Source organism: Mastomys coucha, unplaced genomic scaffold, assembly GCF_008632895.1.
Source record: "Mastomys coucha isolate ucsf_1 unplaced genomic scaffold, UCSF_Mcou_1 pScaffold4, whole genome shotgun sequence".
Taxonomy (NCBI): Eukaryota; Metazoa; Chordata; class Mammalia; order Rodentia; family Muridae; genus Mastomys; species Mastomys coucha.
The window spans coordinates 38,090,720-38,110,723 of record NW_022196910.1 but is presented as its reverse complement, the minus strand read 5'-3'; the positions used below and the strand labels follow the sequence as shown (position 1 = coordinate 38,110,723).

The following is a 20,004-nucleotide window of genomic DNA, read 5'->3' as shown; positions in this document are numbered from 1 at the left end:
AAAAATGTTCTAAATCATAATTGTAATTTAGGTTTTACAGACACAATAATAACTAAGTCTATATAAAATGAAAAGATTGTTGACCTTATAGAGTATAATAAATCCAAAGTTGAAAAATAGTAGAACCAGATTTTTTACTTTGAGGGGGAAAATGTCATTTTTTTGTCCTGTATTTTATTTTTTCCCAATCTTAATATCATTTGTTTTTAAGATAGGGTCTCTTGTAGTCTGGGCTGGTGTCTAATTCACTGTGTAGTGTTGAGTGACTTTGAGTTGTGGATTCTTCTGCCTCTCCCTCCTAAAGTACCTGAGTTATCAGTAAAAGCCCCATGCCCATGGTGTGGTTTATTTAAATTGTCAACTTGACATAGTGTAGCATCCCCCTAAAAAGAGTCTCACTGAGGAACTGTTGGCTTTGTATAATTGTCTTGACTATGTTAATTGATGTAGGAAGACCCAGCCTGAAAGTGGGTAGCAGCGTTCTTGAGGGTTCGGGTCCTGGACCTATAAATATAAAGTAAGTTGAGCAGTAGGCAGATACGTGTGCATCCATTCTCTCTGCTTGGACTTCTAGTGTCACTAGTGGCTTCAAGTTCCCAATTTCTTCCCTGTTTCGGCTGACTATAGTCTGGAACCACAAGCTACAATAAAATAAACCCTTTCCTCCCCTAAGTTGTCTTTTTGTCAGGGCATTTTATCAGTGCAACAGACCTGAAACTAGAGTACCCAAGTCCTACTCATCATCATTTGTGGGAATTATCTGAAAAGTAGTAAGAGTGAGCTCTGAAGTAGGTAGATAGAAAGCTGTAAGCATGACCAATGAATGATGTTAGGGTGCTTGTATTCAAATCCCAGTTCTACTTACTAGATATGTCACCTGGGCAAACTTCCCAACTCTTGTGTTCTAAGCCAACACCAAGTTATAATAGTATGAGATTATTGTAATAACTAAATGAGTTAATTCATACAAAGTTCTGTGTCTAGCCATTAATAAAGTAGATCTTAGCTATTAATGTAATAATAGACATCATCTCAAATTGAGCAATTGTGTGTGTGTGTTAGCTTAGAGATCACAGACTGAATGACCACAGTAAGTGATACTGGTTGTCTCAGGATAGGTAGAGGACTTTTATGATAAGCCTGTTTGCTTTACTTTATGGTCTTAAGCAGTGTTTGTAGAACATCTGAGTATGACTTTGTCACAGACCTGAAGCCACAGAGTGATGCAGTGTACGAAGTAACACATCGTGAAACAGAAGACTGTAGGTTTTGAGCTATTTCAGGATGGACGAAGATGAGTGATAAAGAATGGATTGTAGGCTAGTCAGGTTTGTTGAAGGTGCTCTGGTGGGACAGTTAAGGCGTCTTAGAAATGTCCAATGGCTGAGCAGGTAGAGGCATATACTCTCTGCGCTCACTCCCAGGGCACATGGTGGGGGAGAGCTAATTCCAAAGGACCTCAATATTAGTCACAAAGGTGTTTTACTATTAAGATGCTTAAGTTCTCTTTTTTTTTTTTAAGATTTATTTATTATATGTAAGTATACTGTAGCTGTCTTCAGACACACCAGAAGAGGGTGTCAGATTTCATTACGGGTGGTTGTAAGGCATCATGTGGTTGCTGGGATTTGAACTCATGATCCTCCAAAGAGCAGTCGGTGCTTTTCCCTGCTGAGCCATCTCACCAGCCCCTTAAGTTCTCTTAAAAAGCGTCATGCCATGATATTACTATTAAATGTTGTTGCAGGTGAAAGTTTAAGAGTAAATAAATCAAGTATCTTGAGTTTTGAAGGTCATGCTTCAGGATGATATATTTATAAAATAGATGAATAAGAATTTCCACTCTGGCTTATTTATCCAGTTCTAGGACAATACCTTCTTTTAGGGTTTCGAGATAGCTCAGGGGTTAAGAGCACTGACTGCTCTTCCAGAGGTCCTGAGTTCAATTCCCAGCAACCACATGGTGGCTCACAACCATCTGTAATGGGATCTGATGCTCTCTTCTGGTGTGTCTGTAGACAGTTACAGTGTACTTGTATATAATAAATAAATAAATAAATAAATCTTTAAAGAAAAGAGAGAGAATTATTAGTGACTGAGTTGGAAGAAAGTACAGTGAACCCTCAGCCTTCTGAGAAAGGAAATAACTGCAAGCAATGCCATGCCTTGAATTGCAAAGGGTTAAACTGTATTTCTTTCTATGTAGAAGAATCGCCACACTAATTGCCAAAATTAGTACCACCAAAAAGTAAAAATTAGGGAAAAAGAAAAAAAAAACCTTTTCAAATGATTTCTGCTTTCTTTAGAGATAACACATGCCAGATAGAGTATTTCTTCGGTAAGTTGGAGTACTTCCCAGTGGACTTCTTTTTTTGTTTTTTGGTTTTTCGAGACAGGGTTTCTCTGTGTAGCCCTGGCTGTCCTGGAACTCACTCTGTAGACCAGGCTGGCCTTGAACTCAGAAATCCGCCTGCCTTTGCCTCCCAAGTGCTGGGATTAAAGGCGTGCACCACCACCGCCCGGCCCCAGGGGACTTCTGAGTATCCCTTATATGTTGGTGTGGAGATGAGGTGGAGGGCTGAGTGGAGAAGAAGGCTTACACATGCCAAATGGCCTATGTTTTTTAATTGTTGCCATATTCTAGGGGAAAAAAGTGAATGATTTTCAGATTATGGCCACTTTCTAATTTATGAAGGATTTGATGAGAGATTAACAAAACTGTGATTATCCTTATTTTCATAGGGGAAAAACTTGGCTTTACACTGATTATAGAGTTGCTCTTACTTTATTAGAAATTTCTGGTTGCAAATGTCAACAACTTAGAAATTAGCTGAGTAAAGGGAGGATTTAATTTACTTTCTCAGATACCCCATAAGGTCATGTCAGGAGCAGTTGTCCTGAAGGACAGCCACAGCCTGGGCTGACACTCTCACCTCTCCTCCTTTTAGCTGTGTTCTCTCCTGCTGGAGGGCAGCTTTCTTTACTCTATGTGATATAGACACAGAAACCAGGTTTATTTATTTTAATTTTTTGGCCAAACTGCTCAGACCATCTCAGTAGGGAGGAGAGGGACTGGGTGCTGTCTCTCTTTCCACACTGAAAAGTAGTGTTGAATGGCTCAGGGTTAGTTTCTGGGCCTGCTTAAGCCCACCAGCATAGCAGTTGCTGGTTAGGACGACTGGAGCTGGGGTGGAATATTGGGCAGACATGTCCATGTCTGACACCACTGTTGCGATCTCTTTATGTCTAGCTGTAAGAGATGGTAGCATAACTTAGTTGTGCTAACTGCATAATACAATTTTTAATGAACAACTGGGTGGCCTGTGTTATGAATAATCTAGACGGAGAATTTATAAACCTTTTTGTGCAGTGCCATATAGTTACAATATTTTTTCAAAATTTCAGGCTCTACAGTTACCATAGTAATTGCTGGACTGTGCTGCTGTCTAAAGCGGCTGTAAGCAATATGCATACTGCGATCTTGGAGCAGCTGACCGTAAACTCAGTTTGTAAACCTCTGATTCAGAAGAAGCATAGAAACTTCAAGAAATTTATGTTAAGGAATATTTCAACATATTGAAAGCTCTTTATCTCATATCTTAACTTTGTCAGAGCTGTGTTCATGGGAACCTGGGTTAGATGAAGGGTATATGTGTATACTCAAGTTTGAAATGGAGCTTTTTCACAATAAGCATGCTTCCATTACAGAATCCTTTGCTATATGGGTTTGTGTTATATTTGTTTTAAAAGAGTTTCAAGGGGATTCTTATAAGTGCCCTTCCATTTCACTCTCTACCCTTTTGATACTTGGGCAAAGTTATATATAGAGGAGGAAGGGTACTAATTTGACATTTAATGTACGAGGCATTGTGCCAAATTAATGTTATTGCCTCAGTGTGATACATAATAATAGTAATGATTGCTAACACTGACATGTAACAATGAGCTAAGTGTAGCACAATCAATTTAAATTTACAAATAAATGAGACCTCCGACTATAGTTATTTTATTTGGCTTTGACAATTTCTGGGGTGTAACCCCTAAGCTTCATTTCTGACTTGTGGCCTGGTTACCTCCCCAGAGGTATACACCAAAATATTTGCTGTTTCTCCTGGCTGTGTGCTCCTGGTACCTCTTCTCTCTTGGTGCCTTCTTCTTTCCTCTCACACATTGCTTTTCCACCCCCCAACCAGGAAACTCCAGACCCCCACCTCTAATCTTTCCAGTAATTGGCTGAAGCCAATTTTACTTAACCAATATTTTAAATTGAGGAACAAGGTTTGTACCACAAAAACTTGTGAAGTGAAAATTCACTCTTAGGTCTAGACCTTCTGGTACAGAATTTAGCACTATAATACATAGCAACAAACCAAACCTCAATACTGAGCATTCTAAACACCTTTACATGTGTGTTTATTTAATTTTCACTGCATTGTGTGCCTATTTTACAAATGAGATAATGGATGTATGTGGAAGTCAGAGTTGCTGGTAAGCAGTAGAACTATACATTTAAATCCAGGTTACCCCTGCATTTATATCGTGTTTCAATGTGATCGAAATGATGGAGTTGCAAAGTTGATTGTTGTTTGGTAGATACCAGACAGCTATGGTTGCAGGTGTTTTCATCTATGCTATTTTTAATAGTGTACAGTTTTTTCTTAGTTATTTTAGGTTTGGCTTAAGTTATATTCTACAAAATTGAGCAGGAAGTACAGTGAATTCCCATATCCCCTTTCCCCCATTCTTTGTAATTTCCCCGTTATCAGTGTGCAGCAACAGAGAGGTACTTTTTTTTGTTTTTTGTTTTTTGTTTTTTAGTTTTTTTTTTTTTTTTTTTTTTTTTTTTGAGACAGGGTTTTTCTGTGTAGCCCTGGCTATCCTGGTACTCACTCTGTAGACCAGGCTGGCCTCGAACTCAGAAATCTGCCTGCCTCTGCCTCCCAAGTGCTGGGATCAAAGGTGTGTGCCACCACCACCCCCCCGGCTCAGAGAGGTACTTTTGACAGTGTTTGAGCCTCCACCAGTGTGCCATTGCCATTGAGTCCATACTTCAGACTTAAGGCTCATTCTTGGGGTTGTGCAGCTTATGGACCTTAACAGATATATGTTTACCGTTATTGAAGACTCCCTAAAATATCTTTTTCGCTTACTGTGGAACACTAATTAGAAACCATGTTTCACATTTTGTTCCTTGGGCAACAGTATGCAGAACCTGTGCTGTGATGCTCTTTATAGCTATGAGCCAGTCATCGGTGCAGTCACTAGGATAAATGATCAGTACTCAAGCTGGTCATGATGTAGCTCACATGTGCTGTAAGCACAGAGCTCTGGAGGATATGGCAAGTGGCTATTGGAAGTTTGAGGCCAGCCTGAGCTATAGTGTGTTCTAGGCGAACTTGGGTTTACATACGATCCTGTCTCTGTTCTTAAAAAATGGAATACTATTGAGCTCTAAAGAAAAATGCAGCCAGGTGGTGGTGGCGTACGCCTTTAATCCCAGCACTTGGGAGGCAGAGGCAGGCAGATTTCTTGAGATAGAGACCAGCCTGGTCTACAGTGTGAGTACAAGAACAGTCAGGGCTACACAGACAAACCCTGTCTCGAAAACCAAAAAAAAAAAAAAAAAAAAAAAAAAAGAAAAAAGAAAAAGAAAAATGCAGTCACAAAATTTATAGGAAAATTGCTGGACTTAAAATGTATAATATTAAGTGAGTTTATACAATCTAAAAAAAAAAAACCTGTATAGTCTCTCTCATATACAGGATGTAGCCAACAGTATAGTTTACATATACAATAGTATATTGCTTACCATATACTATATACAATATACTATTTTATATTGTTTACTATATACAATAGTATATGTAAACTAATATACATGTGGGTACAAAATAACATAGAAATGAGAATAAGAAGGGCTAAATATTGGGATGAGGAAGGACTGAGTGCTAGAATGGAAATGAGTTAAGACAGAGGAGAGACAGCTAATCGCTGCTCTAGTTCTAAGTCTGTCTGGATTTTTGGTCTTGGTGGTGGATAACTGCATGGAAATATATTCGACAGTGAGAGCACTAAATCCAGTGTGAAGCAGTGGAGCCTTCCTAGAATGACTACTCCATGTGTAGAAAAGTTCATTGAGATCTATAGACTAGGCCTAGTTCATTTGGAGTGTAATGTTTTGTGTTTGTGTGTGTATATGTGTGTTTCCTGAAGACAGGTTTTACTGTGTAGCCCTGGCTGTCCTGGAACTCACTGTGTAGACCAGGCTCTGCCTTCCAAGAGCTGGGATTAATTAAAGGCATTCACTACTATGTCCAGCTAGCTTGTGATGGTTTTTTTGCATTTGGCAAGTTTTTTACAATAAACTTTATAAAATCCTTTAAAAGGCAACCATTTTGGTCAGATTGGTATTGTGTGTGTGTATTCAGATGTGTATATGTGCTTGCATGTGTTGTATGTGGTGTTCCTCAGGAACTGTCCTTGTTTTTTAAGAAAGGGTCTCATTGGCATGAGCTCAGTGGTTAGGCCAGGCTGGCCAGAGCACCCCAGGCTTTCTCCAGCCCGTGTGTCCCCAGTGCTGGGCTTCTAAATGCACTCATGCTCCTTTGTCATGTCATCTGAACTCAGGCCGTCAAGACTGCATGACATGAATTTTATTGACTGAGCATTTCCCATCCCTAACTGCATTTTAAAAATTTGATGTTGTTGAGTTTAAAAAAAAAAAAAAAGAATGTGGATGATCCAAATTTATCTTGCTTGTATAAACAGCAGTGCTTATCACCCGAGCCATCTTCCAGCGCCTGTGTACACAGGTAAATTACAAAACTATAGAAATGGAGAATAAACCCGTGCTTACCAGAGGCTAATCAGGGGAGGAGAATTGGTACTGCTTTAAAATCCTGTGTCCTCATTGTGCACATCTGATGTAACCATCTACCAGACTACATTCTTGTACATAAGAGAGTGTTGTGTTCCAACCATCACATCCATTGCTAGAAACTGTTCTTGGGCACATAACTTTTACTTTGGTTGTCTTGATTTTCTTTCCTGAAAACGCTAGGATAATAGAAAACCTTCATCTTAAGGATTCTTTATAGAATTGAATAAGTTAATGTACTAAGTGCCGTAGGCTTAACATTTTCAAACTCTTAATTGAAGTTTGTGTTTTGCTGTGAATGGTGCCCTTTGCTTTGGGCCAGTAGTAGTAGTAGTAGTAGTAGTAGAAGTAGTAGTAGTAGTAGTAGTAGTAGTAGTAGTAGTAGTAGTAGTAGAAGTAGTAGTAGTAGTAGTAGTAGTAGTAGTAGTAGTAAATGGCTATCTTTGATTGATCCTCACTGCATAAACTGTACACCTGCCGGCCCTCACTGAAAGAATATTTGAGGTTGTGTGATTATTGGTTATGTTCAAACTATAGCTAATTTCTAGTAGGGTCAAGAAAATTCCAGCATTGGAACATGTGGAATGTAGCTTGGAAGGAGATTCCATTGTTTTGGGGTTTATAGTTGGTATTGACAGCTGTAGGTTAAACAGTGATGGAGTGCAGACCAACTCTGACTATAAAAATTTAATAGGATAGTAACCAATTAAATCTGTCTCTACCTTTACAGAAGATCTTGTAAGTACCATAATCCTCCAATTCAAATGATAAAAGCATCGTAAGTGGTTCCACTAGCAGTGTTTCTGTGACACATGATATTACTATGGAAACATGGTGTGGTTTCCAGTAGCATCTTTAATTGTTTGAAACTTTGCCAATGTCAGCTCTAAAGGAAACTCCACTCCCCAAAGTTCTGGTAGTTAGGCAAAAGCCAGCAGCATTCCTCAGGGCCTGTGACAGTAATCCCTCTCTTAGAAAGCCTTTAGTTTCCTTCTCATTGACAGAAGGGACCAGTGGCTCTCTGTGGTGCCAACTGACCTCCAGGCTTTGTCCACATCACCAGTAGGTAGCTCTTCTCACTTCCTCCCATACCAGAACCTTCTTCAGCTCAGGAACTCACTCCCCTACCCCCCAGCTGTGTATTTCACCTTATAAGCCAGCTATATCCATTATCCTCTCCCTATGGGTCTTTCTTGGCCCTCGTCCTTGGTCTCTTCTTTTTCTTCCTCTCATTCTCCATGTTTCTGACCCCCATGGCCTAGTCTAGTCTGCTGGTCATATTAAGTGTACTACTTTCTCTCTCTCTTCTGGACTCTTCCAGATGCCTCTGGCTGTCCTTCGTCTCTTGTCTCTAATAGAAACCTTCCCATCAGCCATACCTTGGAGCAGTCTTGTCAGTTTATAGTCTCGAAATAAAGTTCAGAATAGTACGTAGGAAGTGAAATTAGCTATTCTTATTAATTTTATTTTTTTAATTTTTAATTTTTTAAAAATTTTCTTATTTAAAATTATGTATGTGTATATGCTGTGTGTTGGGATGGGGGTTGTGCATGCAAGTGCAGTTGTGTCAGACCCTTGGAGCCAGAGCTCCTGGACTTGTGAGTTTCCTTAAGGAGACACTGGGGATGTCTCCTTAAGACACTACAGATTCTGTAGAGGTAGAGACAGCTCTGTAAGAACTGTGTTCCTGCTGGGCAGTGGTGGTGCACTCCTTTAATTCCCGCACTTGGGAGGCAGAGGCAGGTGGATTTCTGAGTTCGAGGCCTGCTTGGTCTACAGAGTGAGTTCCAGGATAGCCAGGACTACAACAGAGAAACCTTGTCTCAAAAAACAAAAACAACAACAACAAAAAAGAAGCTGTGGTTCTTACCTGCTGAGCCTCTTCTATCCCAAGGTTGTTTTTCCTATGCATTTCATGATAAATGCACATGACTGCTTTGTTAATCTTGCTTTTCTTTGTGTTTTTTTTAAACTTTGACATTTTGTTTATCTATTCCTTACCTGAAATTGTAAATACCCATTATTCTTCAGTGATTTATAGGTTTAATTTTGAATCAGCTGTAAACATTGATTTATTTTGAACATTGGAATATCATAATATAGATATGCAGGATCTTGTTTATTTAGAAAGTTAATTAACTTGATTTCAAAAGTTCCCATTATTTAACTTTTTTGTGTGCTTGTGAGACAAAATCTGATTTAGTTCAGGCTTTGAATTTATGAACTTGAATTTTTGAGCTTTTTGCCTTAAAGTGCTGAGATTACAGGTGCTCATCCATGAGTGATTTATTGGGGATTGAACCCAAGGCTTCATGCATATATCAGGCAAGCACAATACCAATTGAGCTACAGCCATAGTGAGTGCACGTGTGTGTGTGTGTGTGTGTGTGTGTGTGTGTGTGTGTGTGTGTAGTTGAATGTAGTCTAGTATAAGAAAAGGAACACACTTGAGTGGAAAATGAAATAGGCTAGGACGTAGCATTATCGTGGGCTAAGTAGAAACTATATATGCTTACTGAATGATCTATCACCCTAACATGTGCCCTTTTTTTTCTTAATTGGATAGCATATGAATTTTGAAGATATGAGAAATTTAAGCCACATGATTTTTTAAGCCTTAAGAATTAGTCACATAGTTATTGTCAGATGTTAACAACTCCTGCAGGGTGTGTGGTAGAAGAGGGAGTCCTGCTGTGAGGGCTGTGTCCCCCAGCAGACATGCTCCGCCCATTCTGGAGGGGATGCCTCCACTATGGGAGGAGGCATTTGCTCAGAGAGAAGGTGTTCAGGCATACACTATATAAAATTATTTTCTTGTCAACATGTAAGTGGCATACTAGGTTTTAGATTTTGTAGTGTTTTCCTGAACCCTGTCTGTGTATAATTCTATGTCAGAGCATAATAATTTTACCTTTAAAGTGTTTAGAACTGTATTTTCCCATGCAGTAGCCTCCAGTGTCATGAGGCCGTTTGAAATAAGTAAAGTTGATAAAATAAAAATTCACATTTCAGTCATAAAACTGAAATCTTGAGTGTGTATTAGTGTTATGTGGCTAGTAACTATTGTTTCTGACAGCATAAAATTGAGGGCTGTCCTTATATTGCACAAGGTCTATTGGACAGCATCCACCTGTGTAGGTTTTCTACATTTTCTACATCTTCCACAAACGTCTTTTGGAGAAATTGCTTAGTTGGTAAAAGCTCATGTGTGCAAGGATGAAGACCTGAGTTTGACCCCTAGTACCCATAGAAAAGTTTGGCTGAGCAGTGTGCAAGTGTAACCCTGGAGCTGTGGGCAGAAACAAAAGGGTCTCAGACTTTGCCAGCCTGCCAGTGTATCCAGAAGCTGAGTGAGCCCCAGGTTCAATGAGAGACCCTGTCTCAAAAAGTAATGTGGTTAAGATCATTCACTGCTCTTTCAGAAGGCCAGAGTTAAGTCCCCACCACCTACATTGGGGCTGCTCACAAGTCCATGTAACTAGTTCCAGTTAATTTGGCACCCTCTTTTGGCCTCTGAGGATGCCATACATAAAAAAAATAAATTTAAGAGAAAAGAAAAAAGATGGAGAGCAATTGAGGGAGACACCACACGTCACCTTTAGGCCTCAAAATCTATGCCATAAACACATCAGCATACATACCCATACATGCACACATATATACACATATACACAGACAAGTGTACATGAGCGGAATCATTTGGAACGTGCCATACAGGATTTATTTATCTTTTCCCCACTCAGCATAATTCTTGGAGACTTGTCAGGTACTCATGGTGGTTCGTCCCTTTTTGTTGCTGACTGCTGCTCCATAGTGAATAGACCATTTTATGACATACACTGTAAATGACCTGGGTTCCCAGCCTTTAGTTACTGTATTTGTTATAGGATATACACAGTGTACCTTTTAATTATAAGTATTTGTGTACAGATATTTATGTAAGCAAAGTTTTAATTCTCTGAGGAAATGCAGTTCCTGGATCACTTGGTTGTATATTAATGTTTTTAAGAAATTAAGCTGCTTTCCAGAGTGGCTATGCATTTCACATTCCCATCCACTGGGCATAATATAATCTCTGCATCCTCATTGGTATTTGACGTTGCTGTATTATTTCATTGTTTTGGCTTCTTTCCAGTTTGATTTTCAAATTTCTTTTGTGATTCAGTTAAGTTACCACTCTGTAGCAGAGCACTGGCAGGGTGCAGGGGTGTGGAGTTAAGATCAGGTGTGTGTTAGAAGGCAAGACGTGAGTGCATGAAACAGAAGAAATTTGCAGTAAGTGTGAAGGTTAAAGGTGAACTGGAAGTAGGGAAAGAGGAGACAGCTTTTGCTGTGCCCTGATTAAGGATCAGGAGTATGGTAGTGCTGATCTTTTTGATGTGCCCTGATTAAGGATCAGCAGTATGGTAGTGCTGACCTTTTGGCTGGGGAAGGGAAAGGCTGTGGATTTACTTGCCAAAACTTTTTAAAGTTATTGAATGTGCATGCATGATGTGTGCATCACATGATTTGCATGTGTCACAGCACTAGAGCTGAGTCTCCCCACCCTTGTGTAGGTTCCAGGGATTGAACTGAGGTTCCCAGGCTTGCCCAACAAGCACCTTTATCTGACAAGCTGTCTGTTAGCCTCCACAACACACATGGATGAGGAGCTTATTTACATGGGCACGAATAACTGGCCATTAGGTATATCATGGTTAACAGCTGTGGGGTTGTTTGATTTGAGATTAGGAAATAAGGAACAAACTAGCTGTACTGCAGTCACTTAGGTAGGGAAGCTTTAACTAGGCCAAAGATGACAAGGTAGGACTGGCTTTCACATGCTTCATGTGGAGCCTAAAAGTAGATGTGGAGAGAGCAAGTCTATTAAATTATGACTGACCCACCCACCATATGTGTGTGTGTGTGTGTGTGTATTGATACTCGTTTTCTTGGTTGCTCTCAACCTCTTAGTTTGAGGTAGTCTCCTCCTGAACCTGGAGCCCACCATTCAGACAGCTTAGTCTAGCTAACTTGCTGGAGAACCTGCCCCTTGTTTCCCAAGGGTTGGGGATTAAAGGCAAGTTTATCATACCTATATGGCTTTAAGTAATCATTTGATCTAAGGAATACCTTCCCTGCCTGATGCCTACCCCTTTCTTCCTTAGATAGCATCTTCCTATGTAACCAGCTTACTCTGGCCAGGAACTTATAATGTTCCTCCCTCAGGGTCCTGAGTGATGGGATTACAGGATTGGTATGGACAACCACACCCTTGGACACTTTTAGCCCATCCTGATGTTTGTGATATAAAGCCATTGCCTGTTAGCTACTTCCCGAGTGGCTGATGATATCCTTCCTCCTGTATATTTTCATTCCTGTATCTTTGGTAAAGTATCTCTTGTTTACACTAGTTAACTAGGGCTGCTGGTATAAAATAACGCAGACCAGATGGCTTACATGTAGAGAACCCATCCCCAATTTTGGAGGCTAGAAAACAAAGGTCCAGATAAAGTTGTTGACTCGTGTGCTTTTTCCTTTGATATCTTTAGCTTTTAGATGTCTGGTCTCACTGCCTTTTTAAAGGTTATACTTTTTTTTTTAACATTTAGTTTTGTAGTAAGTTTTGAGTTGATTTTTATGTAATTTGAATTTTAAAAAGCTGGGTTGATCGGGGCTGGAGTGGTGGTTCAGTGGTTAAGAGCACTGAGTGCGACTGGGCAGTGGTGGCGCACACCTTTGATCCCAGTACTTGGGAGGCAGAGGCAGGCGGATTTCTGAGTTCAAGGCCAGCCTGGTCGACAGAGTGAGTTCCAGAACAGCCAGGGCTACACAGAGAAACCCTGTCTCAAAAACAAAAACAAAAAAAAACAAAAAAAAAAAAGCACTGAGTGCTCTTCCAGAGGTCCTGAGTTCAATTCCCAGCAACCACATAGTGACTCATAACCATCTGTAATGGGATCTGATGCTCTCTTCCGGTGTGTCTGAAAACAGCAACAGTGTAGTGTACTCACATAAAATAAATAAATCTTAAAAAAAAAATTGGTTGATTTTTTTTTTTTAATTTTAATTTTGCCTATGGATTCCCATTCATCTCTGAAAACTCTTTCCTTAAATTGCTTTTATATTGTTAAAAAAAATAGTTGAGCAAATACATGGGTTTTATTCTAGGGTTTGTTTGTTTTTTGTTTTTTCTTCTGTTTCTCATGTCTTTTTGTGTCTAAAACTAAGCTATGCCTGTGTGGTGTTGGTAACTTTTGCTTTGAAATAGTTCTTAAAATTGACTTTTAGAAGATAACAGATGTCTTCCCATATAAATTCAGAATAACCTTGTCTGTAGCTACAAAGAATTTTGAGGGATTTTGAGGAGAATGGCATCTTTATGATGAATATTCTAGTTCATAAATAATAGAATGTATGTCAGTTTATCCAGATTTTGATTTATTTCATTGGCATTTGACAGACGATGCTTCATATGATGGCTACACTGACTCCTGTTCCTTACTTGTGGACATTTCTTTTCTCTTATGCACTACCAATTCTTGGTGTCACCACACCATTTCTACCAGTGAGGAAATCTCCATTTTTGAAACCAAACGAACACTATTATTTTCCTTAAGTCTCCTCTCTGTTCTGACTTCTGCTCTTATTAGTAACAGAACTTCCCTAGAAGAGTTGTAAGTATTCCGTGTCCTGTTCATCCTTTCTTAAACCATCTCTGGTCAAGCACCTGCCCTCACCTTGTCAAAATAATCTGATCTCCCGCTCCTAAGTTCCCAGGCCAGTTTGACAAGCTTTCTTTGTTTTGCCATAGGGAGATAGTAAGTGAAGTGGTAAGGTTTGCGGTGTTTCTCAGGTCTCCAAAGGAAGAAGTCTGATAAATCTAAGCATAGTGAGAAGTAAACCTTTGTGTTGTTAGTGAAGGTGTAAAGTGGTACTGCCACCTGGAGGGCAGTTTAATAATGAAGTTCAAGAAACCAGTCATTTTATCTGTAAGTAGGTGCTTACCTAAATTGACAAAATCTAACCAGCACAGTATCAGAAAGAAAAAACAGGGGCAGTATTTTTGTGTGATTTTTATTGGTGCAGTGAAATAGCATTTACCATCATTGAGTGAGGGAGAGCTATATATATCAGTGCTGATTAATCTCAGAATGACAGTGCTTACTTCTGGTGTGCAAGATAAACGCTATCTGATACACTTGTGTAGAATAGGGTATTGGGTACAGCTTTGCTTGTCCTCTCAGCTTTTTTTTTTTTTTTTTTCCAGGATCATACTGCTAAGAATGGGATCTGACCAGGGTTCTTGTATTTTAAAGAGAGAGGTTGAACTTGCTGGAAGTAGCTATGATCTGCCCCACAACTCTTGTTTGTTTGTTTGTTTTTGTTTTTGGATTTTTGAGACAGGGTTTCTCTGTGTATCCCTGGCTGTCCTGGAACTCACTCTGTAGACCAGGCTGGCTTTGAACTCAGAAATCCGCCTGCCTCTGCCTCCGCCTCCTAAGTGCTGGGATTAAAGGCGTGTGTCACCACCGCCCAGCCAGCCCCCACAACTCTTTAAGACCTCTGCCCTGTCCAATGTAGAGACAATTTAAGGTGAGAAGATTCTTCGAAGAATTTAAAGTGGTTCTCTCTCAACTTACCCAATAGTATTCTTGCTAAAATTGGGCTGTATGATCAAACAAGGACAGGAATCAAGGTCAAGAAATGGGCTCAACTGAACATTGTGGTTCACGCCTGTAGTACCACCAGCTTGTGAGAAGCAGCTCAAGGTTCACAAGTTTGAAACCAAGTTGTGCTGGTTAGTGAGACATTTTCTCAGTGTTCAAAGAGCTTAACTAAAGTTTGTTTAAGGAGAAGGAGTCTATGAGTCCTACAGAGAAGACCTCAGAACTCTCAGGGTGTCCCAGTTGAGAAAGCAAATACTTGAAGATCTCCATAGGTGTTAAATACGTTCTTCGCCTTTTGTGTTTGCTAAAATGTCCTAGCAGCCAGATGTTGGTAGCACACACCTTTAATCCCAGGACTCAGGAGGCAAAGGCAGGTGGATCTCTGAGTCCAAGGCCATCCTCTTCTACAGAGTTCCAGGACAGCCAGGGCTACACAGAGAAACCCTGTGTCACAAAACAAAACAGACAAATGAAATGAAACAAAAAAGTACAAACTAGGAAACTCAAGAATGACCCTCAAGAGTGCTTTTCTCTAGATGGACCCCTACTGGCCTTGCTCTGTATCCCCTCACAACATCTCTCAGTCCATCCATGCCTCTGACTCCATTACTTTCTTCCAATTCCTGTGATCAGGCTTAGCAAGTAAATGAGCACATTCAGCAATCTCACAGAATCTTCCATGGACCTGTCTCAGTTTACTTTTCTCTTCAACTTTAGTATCTACCATTCTCCTCAACCCACCCTAAACATCTGCAAGCTGTGTACTCTAAAAATCTTGCTATCTTATACCTTAGTTCACGTTAGTCATCCTACTTAGAAGATGTACTCGGGCTTAGGCCAACTTTTTTTTTTTTCTTTTTCTTTTTTTGGTTTTTTGAGACAGGGTTTCTCTATATAGCCCGGGCTGTCCTGGAACTCGCTCTGTAGACCAGGCTGGCATCGAACTTAGAAATCTTCCTGTCTCTGCCTCCCCAGTCCTGGGATTAAAGGCGTGCGCCACCACTGCCCAGTTTAGGCCAACTTTTAAATCCTTCAGTTCACAATTTGAGCATCACTTTAGCTCCCTGAGACAACTAACTAGCTCCCCTACTACCTGAACTCCCACTCCTATGCAAACAAATCATTAGGCTTTGTGTGAAGGAATTATGTTAGTTTGCCATCTCTTTTGTAAGAAACCTAGTGGCTTGAAGCAACACAAATTTATTATCTTAGGCTACTGGATCAGAAATCCAAAACCATTGTTCCTGCTTACTAAAGGCAAGAACAACTCCCTATCATAGATCCTTAGTTATCTCTGCAGACTTTACTTCACAGTCCAAGTTGCAGAGTTGACACTGTATTTTTCTCTCAATTTATGTTCAGAATCTTGAGTTGGATGATAAAACTGATAATTATTGTCAAGTGAAAAGTCAAAAACATAGTTCTCACCCAAAAAGGAATAAGAGATCATTTATTTTAGATGTACACCCGAGTGACTGCCTGGAAACATAAATTGCGATCACCACAGGTACGGGGTTCTAAGGTCAGAACAAAGCTCAGCAAGTTTTTATAGGAATAGACAAAGAAAATCAAAAATCAAGACACCTTTTCAGTAACTTGTGAAAGCAAGAAAGTGGGTTCAGCAAAGCAGGGGTGTTTCCCATAGGCATCAAGCACTATCTCATGTCAGTCTTAGTTTGAGATTGACAGAGAAAAACCAGGGCTTTGTTCAGACATTCCAGAAGGATTTACCTAATAGTTAAAAGGTTAGTTAGCACAGGTAGAGAGGTAGGCTGTAAGGAGCTGTTTAGGGAGTTAAGCTAGTCTGAGATAGTCTGTCTCAGGACCTGCAGCAAGCAATCCAACTCCACACAATTGTTGATTAGAACCAGTCTTGTAAAGTGTCTAGTATAGGTAATACTATAATTTGATAATTTTTGCTAGTGCTTGGGCATGAAAATGAGAGAACAGTACCACCTATTTTTAGGAAATTTATTCTTTAGACTCTTCAAAGAGATATTCTCTCTCTCTGTATACACACACACACAGATACTCATATATATATATATATATAATTATTGCTTATAAGAATAAGAAAGTTCAAGGCCAGCCTGGTCTACAGAGTGAGTTCCAGGACAGCCAAGGCTACAGGCTACACAGAGAAACCCTGTCTCGAAAAACCAAGAAAAAAAAAAAAAGAATAAATTTTTCTTATATAAGGAATCTGTGAATATAAATTAGCAAAACCATATAGTAGTTATAACCATCTTTTAAAAATAAAGGTAATTTCTAGAGATCTGTCTGTGTAGTACTTCACAAAATGCATAGCTCTCATGAGTATATTACTTAGGACAAACAGCTTCTGCTGAAGGCTCAATCTGAAATGTTAACAGCTTCAGTGTTACTGGTTCACCATACACGTACGTTTTAGGGTAAGCAGGGGCTACTTTTGGACCCAGAGTTTCTATTTTACTCTTTAGAGGATTACCAACGTCTATGACCCAGAGAAAGTGAGAGTGAGGCATATATTTGTTGTTCATATTCAGTTAAAAGTAAGAACCTATCACTTACACATACTCTTTCAGATGGCCAGGGTTGTAGAATCCTTCTGTGTGCTTGAGAAGTGGGAGTATTTGGTCAATAGCACTAATGATTGTGGTTGTATTTAAATATAAACGTCAAAACCAGAGAAGCCCAAGGAGAAGATTGCTGTATGTGACTATTAGTTGTAGAATGTCAGAAATACATTGAAGCCATAAATCAGCAATACTAGAAAGGGACAGGTGTCTTTAAGTAAGAAAATGGGTAATATCCAATCTTGCATATATAAGTCTAGTTCAAACATTAAATGAATCTCAGGACTCAGTAAAGTTCTTCTACTCCAAAGGATGTGAACAGAAAGTTTTCAACAATAATACAGTAGGAAAATATTTCAATTAATTAGGTTTTTTGTAGACAGGTATTCTATGTAGTTCTTGCTGGCTGTCCTAGAACTGACTATGTAGACCAAACTGGCCTCAAACTCACAGAGATCCACCTGACTTTGCCGTAGAGTGCCTTTGTGCCACTACAACCATCATAAACGATACTTTTAGTAGGGAGAATTTTAAATTGCCATGGGAAAGTAGTTAATAATATATTGCAAACATTGTCCTGTAGCTAGAAAATACTCATATCCTCTTCAAGAAATGAAGAAATGTTGAGTTAAAGGGGAGTTGTTCTCTGTTTTTGTTTTTTTGAGCTAGGGTCTCTCTAGTGTATAACTCCAGTTGTCCTGGAACTTGTTATGTAAACCAGGCTGGCCTCACAAGCACAGAGATCCACTGCCTTTGCCTCCCTAGTGTTGGGATTAAAATATTTTTCAATATGAGGAAAAAATACATTCTTTTATTTCTTTTTGATGATACATATCCAGCGCTAGTATTGGGAGGTTGAGGCAGGAGCATTGTGAGTTTGAGGTCAGCCGGGGCTACCCAATGAGACTGTCTTAGAAAGAGCTGTGCAGTAGATACTGCGATGGTACCTGTTGCTGCCCTGCCATATTTAAAGTCTAGAGCTGAGGAGAAGTTTAGAGGTGTTTGTGGAAAAGGAGCTCTGCAGAGAGCATAGAGGTTAGCAGTACTCATCTGAGAGTTCAGCCACCAGGAAGGGAATGATGCCAAGTGTTGCAGTATGTTATGTATGGAGTGCCTAGAAGCTATAGTGAGAATACCAGGCAATAAGAAATGTTCAACTCTACGATAGTTCCATACAGCTACAGCTGTGTGTGCTCGTCTCTTGTTGACTGAAGTGTTGTCATATGCATGTCTGGATTCAGGCAATTAGACATTTTGTTAGAATTGCTTATTTACCAAGAATGGTTAGGAAAAGCTAGTACCTGAGAATAGAAGATTTTTGCTCTTTTATTTTTGCAGAAATAGGGTCTCACTATGTAGCTCTGAGTGTTTTAGAACTTAATATGTAGGTCTTGAACTCGTGAAGGTCCGACTGCCTGGTTAAAGGTGTGTTGCACCATGCTTACAGAGGAGTGTTCCTGCATGTTGTCATCTGAGAGACCACGTGAGCTCTTCCCGTTGGTAGTGTCTCAGGGTTTATCTGGGACAGTGTTGGAGCGCAGGCTAGTCTAGAGTTGTACAAGAGCGAAGAGTTGGCACAAGAGAATGAGACTTTCACAAAAACCTAAAGTTGAATGATATGAGAGACAGTTTCTTACTTATCATTAATTTCTAATCTCAGGACTTTTTTAATTTGGGAGATGTATACAAGGGGTAGATTAGTCATTTGGCTATGCTTTTTCTTTAGAATATAAATTCTAAGCGTAATTACCTCAATAATGGATATTTTTCAAATAGCCCAAAAATAAAAGTACTAAAATATTTTCTGAAGTTTTTCGTCTCTTGTTTAAGTGCTTTTTCTCTTTAACAGGAAATCAAACCACAGAGCCATTATAACCATGGATATGGTGAACCTCTTGGGCGGAAAACTCATATTGATGACTATAGCACATGGGACATTGTCAAGGCTACACAGTAAGGTTTCTCTTATGGTTATTTTCTTTCTTATTTTTTTTCCCCCCTAAATCTGAGGTACATATTAGAATGCCTAGGGAAATGTCAGTATCTCAGATAAATTATTGTAATTCCTACCAGCTGTTAGCTTTTGGTACTTGCCATTTTGTGTATAAGTGTGCCATGGCGCACGTCAGAGCACAGGAGTCAACTCTTTCCTGGCACTCTCTGAGTCCCAGAGAAACATCTAGCCAGCCCGTTCATGTCTTCTTTTAGTAAAGACTTGTTTTTATTAACTTCAACAGTGTATGTGTGTGGTAGGTACATACATGTGTGACAGGTACTGCAGAGGTCAGAGGCATCAGATCCCCCTGGACCTGCAGTTACAGCTATCTTGTAAGTAGGTCCTAAGAACCAAGAGCAGCAGACTCTTGAACACCGAGCCACCTCTCCTGTCACCACCCCTTCAACCCCTGCTGCCACTTAATTATATTATATTATATGCATATATATTTACTATACTAAGGGATATTACAAAAATGTTCAAAATATTGTCTTCAAAATGTTAGATTATGTTGGCCTTTGAGATTGGTCAAGAAAATGATGGATGAATCTAAGAATATTATAATTCACATCATTTGGAAGTTGAAATACAACAGATGTTTTTATCTGTAGACAGGAGAAACATGAATTGAATCCTTCAGCATTTTAGAATTCTTGAAGACAGGTGTATATGTCACAGCTAATAGTCACAGTATACTTTGATCATGTCTTGATCTTTTTGATCATTTGTATATCTAAAAGAAAACACATTAGCATATATTAGTTTTCTAAGATAATAGATTTCATTATGATATATTCATGCATCTATATAATTAACACTAATTATAATATAATATAATATTAACACTATATTGACTCCCTTGTTGTGGTTATCTTCCTAATGTGTTTGCCATCTATCTTCTTTTTTAAAAGTCTAGATTTTGTGAAT

General features: G+C 39.4%; 1 protein-coding gene across 2 annotated transcripts in view; it reads left to right on the top strand.

Annotated features, from left to right (window-relative positions):
- Window positions 1–20,004, top strand: part of Zdhhc17 (zinc finger DHHC-type palmitoyltransferase 17) — a 68,034-nt gene that overhangs the window by 5,430 nt on the left and 42,600 nt on the right. For both annotated transcript variants that reach the window (XM_031350260.1, XM_031350262.1), the window contains exon 2: window positions 18,931–19,034. In XM_031350260.1, the coding sequence (XP_031206120.1) occupies window positions 18,931–19,034 (104 nt within the window). The remainder of the gene's footprint in view (window positions 1–18,930; window positions 19,035–20,004) is intronic.